Raw genomic sequence first — 16843 nt, forward strand, 5'->3', positions numbered from 1 at the left:
TATGGAATCATTTATAAGCCACACTATATTAGTGAATCTTTTGCAGCTTATGTGTTAGATATATTCTTTATTATTTGTGAAAGGTGCTGTGAACATTATTTTATAGGTTTAAGTGTTTGCTTAAAACCATTTTAGATTTAGGTCCATTACTGTGTTAACTTATTTAGAAGTAGATGTAAAACAGATCTGCCTTTATGATGAAAGAACAGATTAACATTATTTATTACTTCTTATCAGTAAGGGTAATTGATACACAGGAGGTGATTTGTTTCAAGACTGAAAGGGAGCCAGCAGCAAAATTAGTAACGGAAGTTTTTTGTTTTTGTTTTATTTTTAACGATTATTTATTTATTTGTGAGAGAGAGAGAGAGGGATCACAAGTAGGCAGAGAGAGGGGGGAAAGCAGGCTCCCCGCTGAGCAGAGAGCCTGACACGGGGCTCAATCCCAGGACCCAGAGATCACGACCTGTGCAGAAGGCAGAGGTTTAACCCACTGACCCACCCAGGCACCCCAATAACGGAAGTTATTAAATAGGTATGTATATAATGCCAGTTACTGGCAGCCTACTTCAAGATCAGAAATAATCTTACTCCATACATATTATTTCTATAACTGCACTTAAATCATTACCATGTGCTATTTGTTTTGCAGTGAACCTTGAATGTGTGCTGTTAATGTGCCAAATATGTTCAAAAATAAGGTGGTACTCCTTCAATAGTTACAGGAAATTAGTGGGCAAGGAATTATTTAGCTTAGTTAAATGGATTAAATGTCATTCTTTTGTCAGTAAAATGGAGAAAGAGGCCTAAGAGTAATAGGTAAAAAAATTTAGTAAGTTGAAATTAAGTACATTCAAAATTGGGTACTCGTTAATTTTTAATTGGTAGTTGGCTATATTGCTGATTTTGTATAAAAATTAACAAAGGGTTGCTGATAAAGCTTTGTGAACCAAAGTTGCTTATTTTAGTTCATTAAGGCAGCTCAGGTATTTTTTACATAATGTGTACATCTTGCCATTTTAAGTTGCAGATACTGTTATATCTGGTGTACATAAAGAGCTGGCACTGAATTCCAGTCAAATTATAGTAATATAGATCAGTTAGTTTTGTTGGTATCTGAATAATAGCGTTGTTTCATCGCTCTGTATTTCCTAAGGAAGTATAAGGCTTCTAGCTCTTTCATTACAAATTCACCCCGTCCAATAAGTTCTTTGATCTTCTCTGGGTCCTTCACATCTTTGTTTTTTAGGAAAACATTCTTCAGACGCCTTTTAAAATAGTCTGCTCCTTTTGGATAGTCTCGTCCAAGATACAGCAGCTTAAAAAAGAAAGGTTAATATATTTCTAAACGATCTGTATCTCAGTAACATATGTATAAAACTGGCAACATAATTACTTACATTTTTATAAAGATTCAGTACTTCTCCTCTCAAAGAATTGGCCATTTTCATTTATTATGGAAAGTAGCCACTTTTATACATAACATACCTAAAGAAAAAGAAAAACCTTTGTAAATAACTGCACTGTAGCCCCCAAAAAGAATCAAAGATTTTACACATTGGGAAAAAATGGTAACTTTTTTTTTCATTCAATAAATACTTATTGAGCACTTAGGTTCCAAGTACTGGGACATAGCTATGAAATGTCAGGTAAAATACCTGCTCTCACAGAACTGACATCTCCTATGGGAGACATAATAAGCAAACAAGAGAATTATGAATTGTGTAACTCCTATGAAGGAAAAGGTGTAATGAGAGAAAATGAATTGTCAAAGATAGTTATGTAGGTGTACCTTCTTATACAGAGGAGTTAATTAGATTTGAATCCCAGTTGCATAATGTTACACAGGTTACTTAACCTTTATGAGCTTCAGTTTCCTTACTGTTGAAAGGAAAACTGTCCATGTTGCTCTCAAGGCAAGACCAGACTCATTTGGAGGAAACTGTAAAGAGGCCTAGTCATATCTAGACTGGTGCTACCTTAAGAAAGGCTGAAGAGTAGAAGCTGAGTGTGGGAGTCAAGTCAGTTCACAGCTAAAGGTAGATGGGCAATAGGAGTGGTAAAGAGACCAGTGAACAACCCCTAAGCGAGTCCATGTGTGACAAGCAGGCAACATCCAGTGGAGTAAATTATGCTTTATGTGTGATTTGTTAGTGCTATTAGGGAAAGGTGGCTCCTTAAAGGCACCATGACAGTCTAAACATAAAAAATAATTCCCATTACTTGTTCCAGTTGTGGGGATTAAATCATAAAATTCCTAATACCGTAAGGATTTAGTTCATGATAGGCCCAGAGTAAATGTCTCTGTCTTGTATAAACTTCCTTAAAATTGTTATTCCTATTTTCCCAATGACCTAAGAAAACTGCTTCTCTTCTCTCAGCTGCTTCTCTCCTGATAGCACATCTGTCAGCGCCATAGGCTTGGACCTCCCAGCTTCTAGAACTGTGTGAGAAATAAATTTTGCTGTTTATAAAAAAAACAAACAAACAAAAAAAAACCAAAAAACAAAAAACTTAGACTTTGTCCTTTATTGACAATTATTTTTGAAATTGTTTTGAATTTATTGAAATGTTTTGAAATTATTTTGAAATAATCTCAATCTTGCAGAAAAGTTGCAACATATTTCCTGAACAAGAATTTAAGGAATATACTTAAGAATTTGAGAATTGAGAATAAGTTGCTAACGTGATAAACAATCAGTGTGAATACTTTGCAGTGCCATCCAACAGAAATATAATCCAAGAAACCTATATAATATTATATTTTCTAGTAGCCCATATTAAAAAATAAAAAAAATTTAATATATTTTGTTCATATCCAAAATATTATTTCAATGTGTTATGTTAGCTACATTTCAAGTGCTTATAAGTATCAGTGGCTTAGGTGCCACCATACTGGGGAGCACAGCTTCAGAGTATAGTTTCTGTGAACAATGACATTTTCCTATAAAACAGTACAACCATCAGAATCAGGAAGCTAACACTACTACATTACTACATGAAATCCACAACCCCTTCATGTTTTGGCAATCATCCCAAAGATGCCCTTTATAGCAGAAAGTTCAATCCAAGATTACACGTTGCATTTAGTTTTCATGTCTCTTTAGCCTTCAGTCTAAAACAATTCCTCAAGTTTCCTGGTCTTTCATGAACTCCATACTTGCGAAGATCACAGGCCATTTATTTTGTAGAATTGCTGGAGACTACCACAGATGTTTCAAGTGCTCAGAAATAACAGAGTAGCCTGGGAAGGGAAGCAAGGGACTGGAGAACAGGAAGGGATCAAAAGGCAGGAGGAAATCCTTGGGGATAATGGAGATGTTTATTATTGTGATTGTGATGATAGTTTTATAACTGTAAACACATCTCAAATTTATCAGGTCGATTTGTACTTTAACCTACTGTATGTCAATGATACCTCAGTAAAACTTTTGATAAAAACTGGTGTAAATGTGCTGGCAAAATGTTAAGAGGAGGGCTGGTAGACAGTGAGGTACACATGGAGATAGAGATCTAAACCACAAGGCTGCTAGTTAGTGGTCAGGGTAGGTGGTTCAACCAGCCACCAGTCAAGCTGCATAAAACCGGTATGCCTCTCTGGGGTGGGAACCCTGGTTGTAAACGCTTATTTTAAATTTTTTAAAAATATACTTGAAAGACTCCTGCTTCCAGGATGGTAGCTAAATGAAGTCCTTTTCATTTCTTGCTGAAGTTAATCATTAAGTCTGATTCTCTGACTTATCTTTCTTAAGGGGGGAAAAATCACATGTGAACAAATATTATTTCCATTCTATTCCTAATTCCCCACTTTACTAGTAGTTTTAAAGCTAATTCACATAGCAAACATACAGTGTAGCAGCACAATTCTTTCTTTTTTGAGCTTTCTTGCAATTTTCTGTTATTCTCCAAATTGCTTTTTCTGCTTTTGTCTGGATTGCTTCTGAGCTTTCTTCCCAAATCTTTTTTTATTTTATTCCCATTTTTACAAGTGGAGCCGTTTAAAAAAAAAAAAAAGCTTTTTAGAAGATTTGTATACATGGTTGCAACTTAATAGACTCTGAGCTTCAGTTAGGATGATCAGAGTGTACCCTTTGTTGGGGAACGTCTGCAGTCAGTCATTCCTCCTGGGCTGATCAGACTCGCCAGAGAAGAAACTTCCAGTCTGCTGAGAATTTGCCTATTCAATCTTAAGAAATGGAAGAAAAATAGGGGCCTTACATTCAGCATTACGTACACCAAATTTAATTTCTGTTTTCAGTATGGTTCTCATGTACTTAATATACCTGAGGACACCCCAATGCAGAGAATAGTATTATTTGGTCAGAAATATATCTCCATGCTTCTCTGGAGTGAGAGGTACAGTTCCTCTGGAGGTGTTTTTCAAATAGCTTTTACTTAATCTCTTTGATTTACTTCATTCTTCATTTCCAATTCCACTGACCCTGTTCCAGTGCCTTTTGAGAATTATGCAGTATAAACCGGGCTTCTGGTGTGTTGAGTCACACTCATTCATCTGGTCTGCAGCTTCTAAAATTTTACTGTTGTCATTTCTCTTCTCACATTTTAAAATTTATTTTTATATCCCTTCACTGACGATCAGTGGAGTTTTGAAAGAGAATGAAATTAGTAGGGTACATTTAATTTATTTTCTATTAACCTAATTTCCATTTTAAAACTTTGTTGTTCTTGTTTGCTGAGAGCCAGTTTCCAGCATGGTTTAATCTTATTGAAGAATGGCTCCTAAGAATCACATGCTTTAAAAATGATTCTAAATCTACGCAGACATACATTCAAATTGCAAATTATAGCCTGTTTAATCTTATGGCAAAGAACACAGTTTTAACTCAAAATTTATAATATGTAAAAGCTTAAATTGTCCTTTTAAGCTATTGCTTGTTTTTATAAACTGTACATAATAAAGGATTTACCCAGCAAAAAATGTAGCTGGTTTGACTAGGGTAAAATTGTCCTGATCTTTGATATGTTAATGTATAGAAATTAAGGCAGTTTGGTTTATGTTGACCTTCAGGCATTTAAGTTCTTTTTTTTTTTTTTTTAAAGACTATTTATTTATTTGACAGATAGAGAGGGAACACAAGCAGAGGGAGTGGGAGAGGGAGAAACAGGCTTCCCAATAAACAGGGAGCCCAATGCAGGGCTCCATCCCAGAACCCTGGGATCATGACCTGAGCAGAAGATCGATGCTTAATGACTGGCCACCCGGACACCCCCACGCATTTAAGTTTATTAGCCCTTGGGAGAAAAAGGTCTCCTTGGGCTCACCTGCTGAAGTTAAAAGTGCAGCAGGGAAGGCCACATGGGTGGCTCAGTGGGTTAAGCCTCTGCCTTTGGCTCCGGTCATGATCTCAGGGTCCTGGGACAGAGCCTCACATCAGGCTCTGCTCAGCGGGGAGCCTGCTCCCCCTGCCCCCACCACCCCGCCTCTCTGCCTACTTGTGATCTCTGTCAAATAAATAAAATCTAAAAAAAAAAAAAAAAGTGTAGCAGGGATCTGGGGCTTCTCATTAACCGTACATAAAGTCATGGAGGTTACTGCTTTTTGTACAGAGCCAAGCTATTAGGGACTGAGAGGAGCCCTCTATCATTCTGAAAATGTGTGTGGTGGGCAAGGGGAAGGAGGTAAAATCCCCACTGACAGCTTTTTTCCCAAAGACTATGGGCTGAGGAGTTTAGACTTAACCAACTCCAGTCCTGGGTTAACTAAGACTTGTCATTTTACTGGTGACCAAAGCTGCTGTTACTCAAGTCTTCCTCATGAAGTTCAGATGGCAATAAAAGCTGAAGGAAAATGGGCAAAGAAAGGCGGTGTAATGTTCCTATTTATTGGCTTCTGGTAGATTTTGACTTCAAACAGCTGATACACATTTCCCCAAACCAGTTAAGCCCAAAAATCTTCACATTAAAAGACTCTTTTAACACCAGCTCCAAAGGATATGTCATCAGAGAGGTAGGTGGCAAAAGACTTTTGCCCCCTGACTGGCATTTGGCTTGATGGAGGCATACCTAGGAGCCAGATTATAGAAGGGAGTTGAAAGGCGCTGGCTCCATGTTCAGAATGCTTGGATACTATGCCTGTCGGAAGGCGAAGAGAGAACAGGAAATCACCCTTACGCCTAGGCAGCTTGCAGGAAAAGTACTAGAGGAGAGCCGAACTCACTGTGTATTTTTACAGCACGGTCTAGTGTGTTCTCACACATCCCTAGCACTTCTCCTTCCTCAGAGGGAGGTGTCCTAGAGCGAGAACTTCAATGTCTTCTCCCCTAGAGGCCTATCGTTTCAAGGTAATGTGGGATTCCCATTAACACCACTGCATGCCCATCAATCCTGGCTGAGCGGACTGAGGTTTTACACCATAAACATTATTAGTGTGAAACACTAAATCAAAAAACTTCCATACCAGATGGGTTCAGAACTCTGTATGAAGTCGACATTAAGATTTTTTTTTTTCTTGCTACCCAGGATTTGGGGATGCAATGTAATAATTGACAATCTGGATTTCTATCACAAGACTAGCTCCGTAATCCTTACCCACTACTATTTAATGCATTTAGTCAGTACAGCTGGGAGAGAACCTTGTAAAACTAGAATTCAGAGATAAGAAATGGTGCCAATGATTTTAAAGTATTCGATGTTTTGTCAAGCTAAAACAGGAACATTAAATCACAGAATTGAGAAGGTGGAAGGAGCTTAATTGCTTAATTTCTTCTAGTTTTTCTGCTGGTCTTAATTGCCAGCGTTTCTTCACGTGGGGAGGAGACAAATTGTGAAGGTTGCGCTATCCCGCTAGCAGTTAGCCTGTGACCTTGGTCTTAATGAGTCTTACTGGGCCCCAGCGACCTTCAGCTGCAGGAAATCCTTTCTCCAGGAATCGTTTCAAGTCATTTCCAGTCCTTGTTTCGAGCTGCTCTTGGGAAAAACGGCACACACATAACTTGCACAGAAAGTAAACCGAACCGTGTGCAGAGACAAGAATCCAGAGGTCCTTAATTTCAAAATAACTAACCCTCTTGGAACCACCGCTTTCTCTTAAATTGCCCATTGAGCCCCGTCCCCAAGCGGGCCTACGCGGTGGTGGCCCAGGCAGCCCACCCTGGTGCCAGTCACGTCACCCAGTCCCGTAACCCGCGTCTCCCTTCCCTCTGGAAACCCCTCACACGAAGATTCGCCCCAACACGCTCCCAGGGAGGAAGACAGACTGTCAACGTCAGAAGACGTTCCGAAACCCTACGCCACACCCGGTGGTCCCCGCCCAGACCGTACTTCATCACCTCCAGACCCCCGGATCTGGAAGACAGAATAAAACGTCCCAGCGCCTGCACTCACGCACTTTTCGGCATTCCACAGCCGTAAAGCCCTCCGACCGCTTCGACTCCCGGGTCTGTCAACAGCGACGCGGGGCGGGTGTTGGTGCTAGGCAGCCAGTCAGAGGAGGGGGCGGGGCGCCTCACGGAAGAACCCCAGCGCGACTGCGCGGACCCGAATGCGAGGAGGTGCGCTCCTCCCTTAGGCGCAAGTGGGCGGGGCTTGTCGTCCCGACAACCCGGGAGCGTTCGTCCACACACTCTGAGCTCGGATTTGGTGGACCACCGCGGCACGGAGTCTGTGCTGGCTGCAGAATGGTGAGCAGGGCAAGTGGGGGCCCCAGGTGAAGGAGCCAGCAGCGATTCACTCGTGTAAAAATGATGTGTAGGAGCCTGACATATTTTAGAGGGGAGCGGGTGGATTTCAGAAAGAACCCTTACCGCGGTGGGAAATCGGCCTTCTGGTCCGTGGCCTTGCGGTCCGGGAGCTCAGGGACAGACGGGAGTCACAAACCACTTTCTGCAAACGGGGGATGGCCAGTGCGGTCAAATGGTGTCCTAATCGCGCACTGTTGATAGGTTTAAGAATTGGCCTCAACCCAGTAATTTCCAAGAACGATAGACCTTTCCATTAAATGGCTTTTTTCATTGGCAGGTTGGCGAAAATGTGTTTTTGTGCTTCCTCGGTAGTTAATTAAAAGCTGTTGTAATTTATTCTGCTTTGAAAAGTCATTTTATGTGGTCTTTTGTGGAAATATGAATTGTTTTGTGAGCCAAATTACTCAGCTTGCCTCGAATTTTTAAAATATAATAAAGCTGCTTGCTTTGTTTTAATGCACTCTTCAGCCCTTTTGTCTTTTTCCGGAACACAGACCAACCTGCCCCATGAGATGATCTCTGTTCCCATTTTCTTTTCTTTTCTTTTTTTTTAAGATTTTATTTATTTGACAGACAGAGATCACAAGTAGGTAGAGAGGCTAGCAGAGAGAGATGGGGTAAGCAGGCTCCTCGCTGAGCAGAGAGCCCGATGCGATGCGGGGCTCAATCTCAGGACCCTGGGATCATGACCTGAGCTGAAGGCAGAGGCTTAACCCACTGAGCCACCCAGATGCCCCTCTGCTCCCATTTTCTTAATGTGACTTCCCTCTTTTGTGGTTTAAACCAAAGGAAGTAGAAAATGTATTTAATTATTTAATTCATTAAGGGGAAATACAGAGTGTATTCTTTGTGTCTGACACTAGGCTAGAAGTTGAGGATCTAAGTGAATATTACACCCCCTCCCTGCTATGGGAGACAGGCTAAACTAATAAGAATACAGATTTTTTACTGTAACAGTTGAAATGTCTGCAGTGGAGTAAGACTAAGTTGGAAATGATAAAATTGGGGTGGGAAAGGGCACAGAAAGGGAAAAGCAATGCTTTTCAAACTGTATTTTAAAGTATGACTGAGTTTACCAGAATTGATGGAGAATGTTCATGTCAGGAAGAATAGGAAGTAAATGGACTTTTAGCCTAAAAACTGCTGATAAATTGAGGGAACAATAAGCCTCTATTTATTTTTCACTGGAACTTAAATTTCATCTTATGCTTCTAGCAATGTTTATCAAAATGTCCCTGAATGTCTACTACATCTGGATTGCTGTTAGGTTGCAAATTCTAGGAACAGACTGGACACCAAACAAACCTACAGTATTAGTTTCCTAGGGCTGCCAAGTAACAAAGTAAACTAAGTGGCTTAAACAGTAGAAACTTACTGTTTCGCCATTCTAGTGGCTGATAAATCCAAGATCAAGAAGGTGTTTTCGAGGGCTCTGCTCCCTCTGCAGGTGCTAGGGAGCGATCTGTTCAGACCTCTTTCCTAGCTTCTGGTAGTTCCTTGGCTTGTGGCAACATTCCCCCCTTCTTTATGTGGTGGTCTTTCTGTGTGCATGTTTGTGTCCAAATTTCTCCTTTTTATAAGGACACCAGTCGTTTTGGAGTAGAGGTCATTCTGTTCCATTATTATCTCATCTTAATTTAACTAATTACATCAGTAACAACTCTAGTTCCAAATAAGGTAAAATTTGGAGGTACTGGGGGATAGAACGGGGATACAGTTCAATGCTTAATATCTACTGAATTGTGGTGGAGGGGGGAAGTGCCACAGGAATATGCATTTTTTTAACAAGCCCTCTGAACTTTGAGAACCACAGTTGACTCTTGAATAATGCTGGTCCACTTTGAACTGTAGGAATCTACTTATAGGCAGGTTTTTTGAATAAATAAAGTACAGGACTGTTAATGTATTCTTTTTATTATTTTTCTTAGTATTTCTTTTCTCAAGCTTATTTTATTTCAAGAATATAGTATATAATACATATACAAAAATATGCATTAACTGTTTATGTTATCAGTAAGTCTTCTAGTCAACAATAGGCTATTAATAGTTAAGTTTTGGTGGGGAGTCATAAGTTATATGTGGATTTTTGCCTGCATGGGAGTCAGGACCCCAACCCCCACATCGTACAAGGGTCAACTGTACCGTATTACATGATGCTCTTTTTATGTTTTGCAGGAGGTGTTAGGATAAGTACTAATCCCAAACCTACTTCACATAAGAAGCACTAGTGAGATAATAATTTGCCTATCTTAAAATATGACTTGAGAACAGGAACAATACTGTTTGCATATTTTTGTTTTATAGCACTTTTTTCAAGATGGGAGTATAATAATAAAAATAGAACCCAACTGTAAAAATTATACGAGAGCGAAGTCTCTACGATTCCTCTTTATATCATCTCCATTGTCCCAGAGCATCCTGTGTGTAAATCGTTAATTAATATTTGCTGAATGAATTAATGAAATATATGTACTTTCAAGAAGATAAAATCTGCTTCATGTCACTTTCAACATTTATATTTAACACAGTAATAATCTTGTAGTTTGAACCAGTAATTTTTCCTGGAAAAGTCTTCAGAGGTGGAATGTGTATAATCTTACAGTCACATGATCTCCTACAGAGTCCTTATCAGATATCTAATGGACACATGAGCCTAATCAAGAAATTACAAGTAGTGTTAACTGAAAAACACATGTAATGAGAAAGCTAATGGTAAATACTTATTGCAATATTGTGCTTTCCAAATTAATTTCCAAAGAATAGATCTGCTTTAAGATTCATTGCTTGAACAGAATCTTTTTATCATAGCTTTGCCTGCTTTAAATTAACTGATTCTTTTTTCTATAAAATCAGCAGTCTAATTTTACAGAAAGATTATTTATTTATGAGCTCATTTCCACACTTTCAAACTTGATATCATTGCCTATATTTAGTCAATCACTGTTCCTTGGAACCCTTTAGACCAGTATCTCCCTGACTGCTGCTCTGCCTTGTGGTAGGTCATTTCATTACAGATGGATCACTGAGTGACTGTCATAAGAAAGAGTGTAGGATTTTAAAAATTATAATTTTAAAAAGATGCTTCAGTGGGTGAACTATTTTTTTTCCCTAGACCTGCTTGTAGATTTGTCTAAATTCTTTTTTAAAAGACTTTATTTTGAGATCATTTTAGATTTACATGAAAGTTGAAAAGGTGATGCAGAGAGTTTCCTATGGTTTTTACCCGATACTCTTAATTTTCACATTTTATATAATATTGGTGCTTTTGTTAAAAATATCTGAGTTTTAAAATTTGTCATTCCTCTTGTTTTCCCAACTTTCAGGGTCCCAAAGCAAAAAAGGTAGGTAGAAATTATTTTCTCAAAATAGATAGTTTTATAAGCACTGACATTGTATGACTAGAACTTTTAAATATTTTTCTAGTTAGTTTTATTATAGATTATAATAGAATTTACTAAGCTTACTTTTTAGATATTAATGCTATTTAAATCATGGGTAATCCTTTACAATACAGGACATCCTTCAAATTTGACATAAAAAGATACTTCTGGTTTCAAGTCTTTAATTTTTACTTGTACCTAGATTCAAGGTTTTTTATTAGTTGTTCTCTAGAAAACGTTAGATTAGGAACCCCTTTTCTTTATTCTAGACAAACACAAAAATTTAATTACAAGACCTTAAGAGTGGACCCTAAGGTAATACATCTTTAAATGGATTGCATAGTAATGCATACTTGATGTTCTTTTATACTTTGTAGAAATTTGAATTGAATAAAGGATGTCTAGAATGCCTTCTTTTCTTTTTCACTTAGTAGATTTATACCTTAAAGCAGAGATTATAATCTCTTAACTGGCAAGCCAGGTTTAGTCCCTAACAATATTTTGTTTGACCTGAAAAGTTTTTTCATTAGTTGCCAAATTATTTTCATACAAAAATGTGATTCCCATCTATTCTTAAAAAAGGGGAAACCTACGATAACATTGGGCCTATAGTCCTGTAAGGCAGCAGTTGGCTAGACTGAGTAGCAGCCCCTCCCTTTAGAAATGCATAAACTCTTTTTTCTTTTTTTTTAAAGATTTTATTTATTTATTTGAGAGAGAGACAGTGAGAGAGAACATGAGCGAGGAGAAGGTCAGAGGGAGAAGCAGACTCCCCATGGAGCTGGGAGCCCGATGTGGGACTCGATCCCGGGGCTCCAGGATCATGAACTGAGCCGAAGGCAGTCGTCCAACCAACTGAGCCACCCAGGCGCCCCTAAACTCTTTTTTCAAGTTTGCCATGACCAGACTCCCTACTTTATTTACCTTCCTGATCCCAGTAGGGATTTGGGGGTGGGGGGAGGCCTGGGTGGCTCAGTGGGTTAAAGCCTCTGCCTTCGGCTCAGGTCATGATCTCAGGGTCCTGGGATCAAGCCCCGCATCGGGCTCTCTGCTCAACAGGGAGCCTGCTTCCCCCCCACCACCACCCTCCCTGCCTCTCTGTCTACTTGTGATCTCTGTCAAATAAATAAAATCTTTAAAAAATCAAATAGGGATTTGGGTTTGGAATGCTTGATTTAAGGCATATTTCTTAAGGTCACTTCTCTGTAAAATTTTCTACCATTCTTTCTTCCATAATAAGTTGTGCTGTGTTCTCATAGCAACATTCATTTGTTCATACCTCAGTTATAACCCTTATATCATTTTAGTGTAATAATTTATAATTGTGAGCTGTCTGAGTCAGGAACATGTCACATTAATTTTTATGTTCATAGCATTTAGCGCAGTGCCTGGCACATAGTAGAAATTCAGTCAATTATTTGTCTAATGAATATGTGAAACCCATTTACCCTGCCAACATTTAAAAACATCTGGGCCCTTGACCATTTAAAGGAAATGCTTGTTTAAATGTGCATGCAATATTTATACAATTAAACATTTCTTTAAGAGATGCTTTTGAGTGCCTTCTGTGTTTGCTTCTCTCAGCCATTTGTACCCACTACCAACCTGAAACTATTTGAAGGGCTGTGGATGTAACTGAACAAATTTTATGAAGGTTCTGGACACATTCTCATGGAAGTATTGTGGAGGATTAGAATTATTTGTATGTGGGTCTGTGATAGTTTATTGGTTTGTATGGATTTTCATTTTTGGTTTTAGATAGTGAAATCTTAGATACATTGTTTTCAATGTGAAAACTCACTGTTTTAAGTGACTTTGGTGCTTAATTGTGTGAGCATGGGTGCTAAATAAATATTCCTGGATTATTTTGTTCAGAGTGTTGTATCCCTGAGAGAATGGTGATAGGAAGCCTATGAAATTTGAGATCAAACATAAGGAATAAATCACTCACTTTTAATTTATTCCATTCTTAAAGATTGTGGCTTGGGGATTGAGTCTGTAAGGGAATATATAGTAGAGTTAGAAAAGCATTGAAACATATATTTTATTCTTTCTGATTTGTCACAGATTTTTTTTAAAAGATTTTATTTATTTATTTGACAGACGGAAATCACAAGTAGGCAGAGAAGCAGGCAGAGAGAGAGAGGAGGAAGCAGGCTCCCCGCTGAGTGGAGAGCCCGATGCGGGACTCGATCCCAGGACCCTGGGATCATGACCTGAGCTGAAGGCAGAGGCTTTTTTTTTTTTTTTTAAGATTTCATTTATTTATTTGACAGACAGATCGTAAGTAGGCAGAGAGGCAGGCAGAGAGAGAGGAGGAAGCAGGCTCCCCGCTGAGCAGAGAGCCCGATGCGGGGCTCGATCCCAGGACCCTGGGATCATGACCCGAGCCGAAGGCAGCGGCTTAACCACTGAGCCACCCAGGCGCCCCTGTCACAGATATTTTTTAAGGGAAAAGTAATAAATGCACATGGTACAAAATTAAAATAGCATAAAAATGGAAAATTTCCTATTACTCAAGACTGGGAGAACTACTGCATATCTTTTCATAAATTGTTTAGGCTTTAAAAAGTACACATACATCCCTTTCCTCCCCACAGATGGGAGCATTCTGCACCCTCCCTTTATTATTTTAATGATATTATATTTCGTTAATTCTAGGATACTCAGCTTTTTATACTTTAACATTACTAAAATTGAGATGTGTCTTATAGTCAATATCATCTTAACAATCATCGTCATCCTGGATTGACATCCACTTCTTCTAGAGAGGATGTTTGCTTCTGTCAGTCACACAGGTTTACTCATATGTGATGCTACTGTAAAGTGTCTGCTTGAGAGTTTTTGGATCAGTCTAATGGTATCAGTCAAACTGCAAATCCACATGAGCTGACTTGTGGATTAAATTTTCAAGACTTTTTTTCTTCTTTCTATCCCTTTTTAGGATTAAGATCTACAGGTTTTCTTGCTGTGTTTTTCTGTTATGGGTTCACTTCTCATTAGTTATGTATCCAGCTTTATGCAGGCATCTCCTTTGAGACTCCCATCTTGGGCATTCCCTTTCTTGGTAGTAATAATTTAAAGGTACTTCTTACATCTGATGGCATCATAGATTGAATAGAAGAAGTATGTTTTGGATCTTTTAGTTTCAGCATGATGAGATCGTGTCACTTCTTTTTACAGCTGCATCATGTTTCATTGAAAGTATGTATTACGATTTTTTATGTTGTCCCTCTTTTTTGCTACCACAAACAAGGTAAGAATGAAGATCATTGTATATAAATCCTTGCAGATTAAGGGACGAATACTTATTTCATTGATTTAGCAGTGTTCTAGATATTAAGAGAACAGTAGCAAGACACAGTCTTGATCTCCTGAAACTTACATTATTTCTTTATGTATACATATTTCTTTGTCTTACATTATTTCTTCATTTTTATATTCATTTATATTCATTTAATTTATACAAATTTCTTTATCTTACATTATTTCTTCTTCTGAAACTTACATTATTTCTTTATCCACTTTATTGAGATATAATTGACATATAACATTGTATAAGTTTAAGGTATACAGTGTAACAATTTGACATACTTATATATTATGAAGTGATTACCAAACAAAATGTTAATTACACATCTATCATCTCACATAATTACCTTTATGTGTATGTGTGGTAAAAACATTGATGATGAACTTAGTAATTCTTAAGTATACAATACAGTATTGTTAACTGTAGTCAGCATTCTGTACAGTAGATCTTCAGGACTTACTCATCTTGTAAATGGAAGTTTATACTCTTTAACAAATATTTGCCCATTTCCCCCAAGCCCTAGCCACAATCACCAGTTTATTCTGTTTCTGTGAGTTTATCTTTTTTATAGTGTTTGTCTCTGGTTTATTTCACTTAGCATAATGCCCTTAAGGTTCATCTGTGTTGTCACAAATAGCAAGATTTTCTTCTTTTTTATGGATGAATAATATTCCATTAATATATATTTATCCATTCATCTATGGATGGACACTTCATTTGTTTCCATGTTTTAACAGTGCACATGGGGGTGCAAATATCTTTTCAGGATCGTGGTTTCATTTTATAAAGCTTATATTCTATCTGGGGAGGTCAGGTGAGGTATATAATTTCAGATAGCTTTCAAAATACAGAGAACCAAGGAAGGGGTCAGTGAGAAGTATGGGGTTGGAAATGGGTGGTGATGCTATGTCATATGGGGTGATTAAAGAAGTAAAGTTTGAGAAGAGACTTAGATGATGATTTTCTAAAAACACAAAGATTTTCTAAGGATGCCAGGACACAGATAGTTTTTTTTTCAGTTTTGTGGAAATAAATTTCTAGATCATCTACTTCCATATTTCCCCTTTCCTGGGAAAAATCTGTCATGAAGTCCTCCCTTTTCACAATTACTCTCTTGCTTTCCAAAACCAAAGTGGATTTAAATCTTAGTGTTTCATTGCTGCAGGGCCTAGACTATGAAACTAAGGGACAATTCAAATACTATTGTTGGCAAAGCTCTCTTTTATCAAGGTACCAAGGGACTTTTTGTCTTTTGCTCTTTGTAGTGAGATGTGGCATTACAGGTAGTAAGATAATCTGAATTTCTTACATATTGTAGTCTGAAGTTGTGGAACTAGTAATAATTTTTAGTGATGGCACCTCTGAGATTATTGTGCAATGATGTTGCAAAAAACCCTCTCACAGTGTAATTTATTGATAAAACTTTGACTCCAAAAAAATAGTAATTTTTTAATGAAGAAAGATTAAGGGTATCACCAAAAATGTAAATAAGCTTAATGTTTTCACTAAAGATGCCTGTGAAACTTTATATAGCTTATTAGTACTCATTGCAAAACCTAGGAAAATTGTACAAGACTACAGAAAAGGTACACTGTTAGATCTGTCACTGTTGGGACATCTGGGTGACTCAGTTAGGCATCTCCCTTCAGCTCAGGTCATGATCCTGGGGTCTTGGGATCGAGTTCTGCATTGGCTCCTTGTTTAGCAGGGAGCCTGCTTCTCCCTCCTCCGTCTGCCACTCCCCCTGCTTGTGCTCTTGTGCATGTGCTCACTCTCTCTCTCTGTTGTCACAGAGAGAATAAATAATTTTTTTAAAAATTTCTATAACTGCATTTACAGCAGTATTCTTTTTCAGAAATCACTGTGCTTAATAGAATACATGGAATAGCAGAAGACATTAATTAGATTGTAGGGGAAAATTACCTTATATGTTGATGAATACATAGATAATTCCAGTTGTTCCCAGCTAATAACTATCACTATCCTTCCAATAAAGAAAATGGGATTATTAATGAAATTTTGATATTTGAATTCCTTTAGTAATAACTGTGAAGAGATTTTACAGAACTTAGAATACTTTTCTTTGAATTGACTTTGTTTGAATAGATTAAGAATGGTGCCCAAGTACCTCCCAACATAGAACTATAAAGAATGGGCAAAGGGGAGAGGGACCTTATTGTTCATATCTGTACTCTAAATCCTGTTGTAATTTAAGCATATTATACATGCTGTCCCCAAATTACAATGGTTCTACTTGTGATTTTTCAAGTTAATGATATGATACATATTCAGTAGAAACCATTCTTTGAATTTGGATTTTTTTTTTAAAGATTTTATTTATTTAACAACAGGGATCACAGGTAGGCAGAGAGGCAGGCAGAGAGAGAGGAGGAAGCAGGCTCCCTGCGGAGCAGAGAGCCCGATGTGGGGCTCGATCCCAGGACTCTGGG

At 38.0% G+C, this 16843-nt stretch overlaps 2 protein-coding genes across 17 annotated transcripts in view; one reads left to right on the forward strand and one right to left on the reverse strand.

Moving 5' to 3' along the window:
* Positions 1-813: 813 nt before the first annotated feature.
* On the reverse strand, positions 814-7457 carry ETFRF1 (electron transfer flavoprotein regulatory factor 1). Of its 9 annotated transcripts, none has more exons than XM_059402788.1 (5): positions 7349-7457; positions 6859-6922; positions 6025-6093; positions 1401-1488; positions 814-1318 (listed from the first exon to the last, which is right to left on the reverse strand). In XM_059402788.1, the coding sequence occupies exons 4-5, from the start codon at positions 1449-1451 to the stop codon at positions 1097-1099; spliced, it is 273 nt and encodes a 90-aa protein (XP_059258771.1). In that variant the 5' UTR covers positions 1452-1488; positions 6025-6093; positions 6859-6922; positions 7349-7457; the 3' UTR covers positions 814-1096. The 9 variants fall into 9 exon arrangements, with proteins under 9 accessions (XP_059258771.1, XP_059258767.1, XP_059258773.1 ...); XM_059402784.1 differs by having other exon boundaries at positions 6845-6922; XM_059402790.1 differs by having other exon boundaries at positions 6859-6927.
* Positions 7458-7544: 87 nt separating this feature from the next.
* The window catches only part of DNAI7 (dynein axonemal intermediate chain 7), a 62971-nt gene continuing 53672 nt past the window's right edge, over positions 7545-16843 (forward strand). For 7 of the 8 annotated variants that reach the window (XM_059402792.1, XM_059402794.1, XM_059402799.1 and 4 more), the window contains exons 1-2: positions 7545-7640; positions 11024-11041. In XM_059402792.1, coding sequence (XP_059258775.1) covers positions 7638-7640; positions 11024-11041 — 21 coding nt within the window. In that variant the 5' untranslated portion in view covers positions 7545-7637. The remainder of the gene's footprint in view (positions 7641-11023; positions 11042-16843) is intronic. The other variant, XM_059402793.1, reaches the window with a different exon arrangement.

The sequence above is a fragment of the Mustela nigripes genome, chromosome 6 (assembly GCF_022355385.1).
Source record: "Mustela nigripes isolate SB6536 chromosome 6, MUSNIG.SB6536, whole genome shotgun sequence".
In the NCBI taxonomy this organism is placed as follows: Eukaryota; Metazoa; Chordata; class Mammalia; order Carnivora; family Mustelidae; genus Mustela; species Mustela nigripes.